Raw genomic sequence first — 4,113 nt, 5'->3', positions numbered from 1 at the left:
AAGGCCACTTAAAAGATCAGATTCTTTACTCAAATCTTCTGAGCCTTATTTCCTGTAAACTATTGCACAAACAGTTGAGGGTCACAGAGAGCTTTTGGTCTGAAAGGTGATCTTCAGGAAGTGAAAAAGGACTCTTGGAATATTGAACCTTTAAAAAAATATTATTAGCAAGCGGCCTGGTGGCCAGTTGTCAGTTTTCCCACTGAATTGCTGATACCACAGTGATGTTGTCTGTGCCTGTGGCCCCTCCCCTAGAAAATGATACAGATTTGGGTAGCAGAAAAGGCAGCTTTAGAAAAAGCAGCCAATTCCAACTGAATCTATGACCTGCATATGTCAGAACTGTAGGACTAGCAGAAACCTTGAAAGTTCTTCTAGTCTTTCTAGGTATTCAGAAGGAACTCCATGTCTATTAGTACTTTACTTGGGATGGCCTTTTATTATTTTCTAAGTACAATTATGAAAACATTATCGCCTTCTGGAGAGGTGGGAAAGGTGAGTATTATTGTTCTGCAAGGAGGAAAACTGAAGTATCAAAACTAAAGTGGCAGATAGGAACTAATTACCCAAGTCTCATAATTTTTCTCTTCTTCTCTCAGCTGAGAAAATCAAGAACACAGTTCAGGCATGAGTTCTAGTCACTTCTCTGTCACTGTCTAGCTGTGTACCCAGAGTAAATCTCATCTATAAAATGGGAATTATTCCTGCTCTACCTGCCCTACGTACAAAGTAGTTGTGGGGAATACACAAGATGCACAGTCCTAACCTTGATTGCTCAAAAATAAATGGTGCAAAATCCTTATTACCACACTGATGGGAAAATTGAGACCAGATGGTAGGGGTGAGGGTAGGCAGAAACCGAAAGCCCTGGCTTATCTTCTAATTAGATACGTTACTCTTGTCAAATTGATTAGCTTCTGTGTTTCTCTGTTTCCCCTGCTACACTTAGAAGGTTGTACCAGAACATTCTGAATATTTTTTCGATTCCATAGGTGAGGGTTCTATCCCAGTTTGCTTTTCTATGCACCATGCTGCCTCTGAGACTCTTCCTATACTCCCTGAAGACGAACGGCTGGAACATTTACGTGCTGTAGAAAGGCTAGGTATTGCCAAACCAGTGTAACACATTTGCAGTCCCACTGGACTCTGTTCTTTTCTTTTCTTTTTTTTTTTTAAGGATTGTTAGGCGCCCGTAGCAGCCCTAATGGAATTAAAATCACCAGGCAAAGCATAATGAGGAGTAGGAGTCAAATTATTTTAGGAACTACTAAGACGTGGTCCCTGGCCCACTCAAGAGCTCACTAGACTCATTAGTCTGCATGGCACCCAACAGGGACAGCCCTCTCTGAACTGTCCCCTCCTTCCCAGTGCTGCTCAGCTCCAGCCACAGCAGCAAATGTCAGCCCCTCTAAGAACCAGCCACTTAATTAGGTGTGGGGAATTGGCGGAAAAGGCAAGTTGTGCAGGTAACATGCAGGGCAGAGTTTAGGAAGGGAGAGCCAGGGGGAGAGTGGATGTTTTCCCATTAGCCTTCACCACACCAGGAGCAAGATTTAGAAACCTACAACAAAATTATCTACTGCCATAAAGAACTAGGGAGAGTATCTTTTCTGGACTTAAAGAAAGAGAGTTACCTACCTAAAGGGGTCCTGCTCCCTCAGGCTGCTTCCCCTGCCGCCGACACACAGGGAGGAGTGTTTCTCTGGAAATAATTTCCCCTCTGCACCCCTGAAAACACAGACACCCCACGCCCGCCCACTCACAAATACACACGCACGTATACACGTGACTCATTTTGCTCCAACCCTTTACAATTCACATAGGGCTTCCCGGTCTATTATCTTGGTCCGTGCATGACACAGTGATATGGGGCAGGTGCTGGACCATTTTACAGATGAGAAAAGTGATGCTCAGAAAGTTAAGGCAATTTGCCGAGCATCCCAAAGATAATGGAGAATTCAGTCCTCAAGCCTAAGTCTCTTGAGAGCAAACCTAATACTCCCTCATTCAGTGGGATTCTAACATTTGTTCTTCTTCTAAGTTGATCTAAAGATCTTACTCAAGGCCTAAAGCATGTAAAACGAAGCACCTAGGTACACTGAAGGAAAAGAATTACATAGAAACAGGACCGGGCGCAGTGGCTCACGCTTATAATCCTAGCACTCTGGGAGCTCAGGAGTTCGAGACCATCCTGAGCAAGAGTGAGACCCCCGTCTCTACTACAAACAGTAAAAATTAGCCGGGCATAGTGGTGCGTGCCTGTAGTCACAGCTACTTGGGAGGCTGAGGCAAGAGGATCGCTTGAGTCCAGGAGTCTGAGATTGCTGTGAGCTAGGCTGACGTCACGGCACTCTAGCCCAAGTGACAGAGTGAGACTCTGTCTCAAAAAGAAAAAAAAAAGAATTACGTGGAAACGGCCCCTGATCTCAAAAAGATAAAATGTTTATAAACAAATCAGCATATTATACTGAACCAAAAGCAAACTCACATGTGCAATGATTTCCCAAAATGTGCTAAAGTGAGGTCAGGAATTAAGCTGGCAAGCTGGAGAATGCATGTGATTAATATTCTGGAGGAGGGAGGTTTAGAGCTAACTTTGTGGGTTCTAGCCTCAGAGCATCCACTTGGAGCATCTGTTAAAATTGCAGCAGATGGAGCACATCAGAAATGTATTTTCCTTTTTATTTTATCTCTAGTTCCTTAGAGAAACCTGGCACCTAGGGTACTATGGAGAGAAAAGAAAAGATAAGTTCATTTCTGTATCATCATTCGTAATATAAAGACATAAACATTACTTACTCCTGGGGGAGTTATTTCATTCTTTTTCCTCCCTGGTGGGTTTTCTAATTAAGCCGTACTAAAATAAAAACTAACAATGTAACAATGAGATTTAAATGCGATATTTTCTGAAGAATGCACTGAGTTGCTTTTTTTTTTTTTTTTTTTTGCAGTCTCAGTGGACATCTGATCCCCTGCTGCCTTGTTTGAAAACCAAGAAGTTGTGCTGATTTAACAGCTTGCAATTTCTGCTACCACGATCATGAGAAAAAATTCTAGTTCTGTCCTTTTTAACCTGCGTGTGAACCTTTGACTTTTAACTTACCTCTTCACTCCTTCACCCTCTGTAAAGATGTCCGAATCTGACCCTTCATCTGGATTTCCTGGAAGTGTGGAGAATGGAACTTTTCTCGAGCTGTTTCCCACATCCCTGTCCACGTCGGTGGACCCGTCCTCAGGCCACCTGTCAAATGTCTACATCTACGTGTCCATATTCCTCAGCCTTTTAGCGTTTCTGCTTCTGCTTTTAATCATTGCCCTCCAGCGGCTCAAAAATATCATCTCCTCCAGTTCCTCCTACCCGGAGTATCCAAGCGACGCTGGAAGTTCTTTCACTAATTTGGAAGTCTGCAGTATTTCCTCTCAAAGGTCCACTTTTTCAAACCTTTCATCATGAAGAAAATGGCAGATTCCTTGAATGTGGCAGTGGCTCAGGCTTTTCCTTACAGAGGTGTCACATGAAGCATCACCTCCCGAAGGAAATGGCCCTTCCGGTGTAGACCTGCTTCCCCTTCGTCTCTGATTTCTTTTCTGTTCATGACGCTTTTCATTTGGGAGCGGAGAAGCTGATGCTAACAGAAATGTGTGCAAACTTCGAGGGGCAGAATTGCACATAAACTGCTTGACAGATCCGGAGAGGGCTTCTTCTTCGGGTGGATCAGTTCATTCCACTTTGTTGGATGCCTTGGGCTCGGCTGAGGCAGCCTCTGGGTAGATGCTGGATATGGACTCTTGCACTTCATTTCCCTTAGGAAACCGTGAAACCAACAGCCTGCAGAAACTGTCAGAATTAAGTCTAAACCATTTAGAAGACATCCTCCATTTTTAAAAGATAAAGTGGAGACACCAAATTAAAAAAGGAAAAGAGAGAGTCAGTTTAGATTTAATGTATAACATTTCTAAAACTGAGGGTAAAACTATGCTAAATATTTTCTTTCATTTTGCTTTAACAAATGAAAATCACATTTATTAATGAATGTAAGTCATTTGGAAATGTTTTGGAAGAGTTTAACTTTTAATAGCAAGATAAATATGTGTTATGATGCAGTTTATAAT

The 4,113-nt window shown here is 42.6% G+C and overlaps 1 protein-coding gene across 1 annotated transcript; it reads left to right on the top strand.

The window, feature by feature from the left end:
• Positions 1-3,130: 3,130 nt before the first annotated feature.
• On the top strand, positions 3,131-3,476 carry SERTM1 (serine rich and transmembrane domain containing 1). Its single transcript, XM_045566893.1, has one exon. The coding sequence runs from the start codon at positions 3,131-3,133 to the stop codon at positions 3,452-3,454; it is 324 nt and encodes a 107-aa protein (XP_045422849.1). The 3' UTR covers positions 3,455-3,476.
• Positions 3,477-4,113: the final 637 nt, after the last annotated feature.

The sequence above is a fragment of the Lemur catta genome, chromosome 13 (genome assembly GCF_020740605.2).
Source record: "Lemur catta isolate mLemCat1 chromosome 13, mLemCat1.pri, whole genome shotgun sequence".
Classification (NCBI taxonomy): Eukaryota; Metazoa; Chordata; class Mammalia; order Primates; family Lemuridae; genus Lemur; species Lemur catta.
The sequence above is the reverse complement of the archived record's forward strand: the minus strand, read 5'-3'. Positions and strand labels throughout refer to the sequence as shown.

What these genes read in the sequence shown, in the direction of transcription:
- SERTM1 (XM_045566893.1), top strand. Translation starts at nt 3,131, where the DNA reads ATGTCCGAATCTGACCCTTCATCTGGATTTCCTGGAAGTGTGGAGAAT.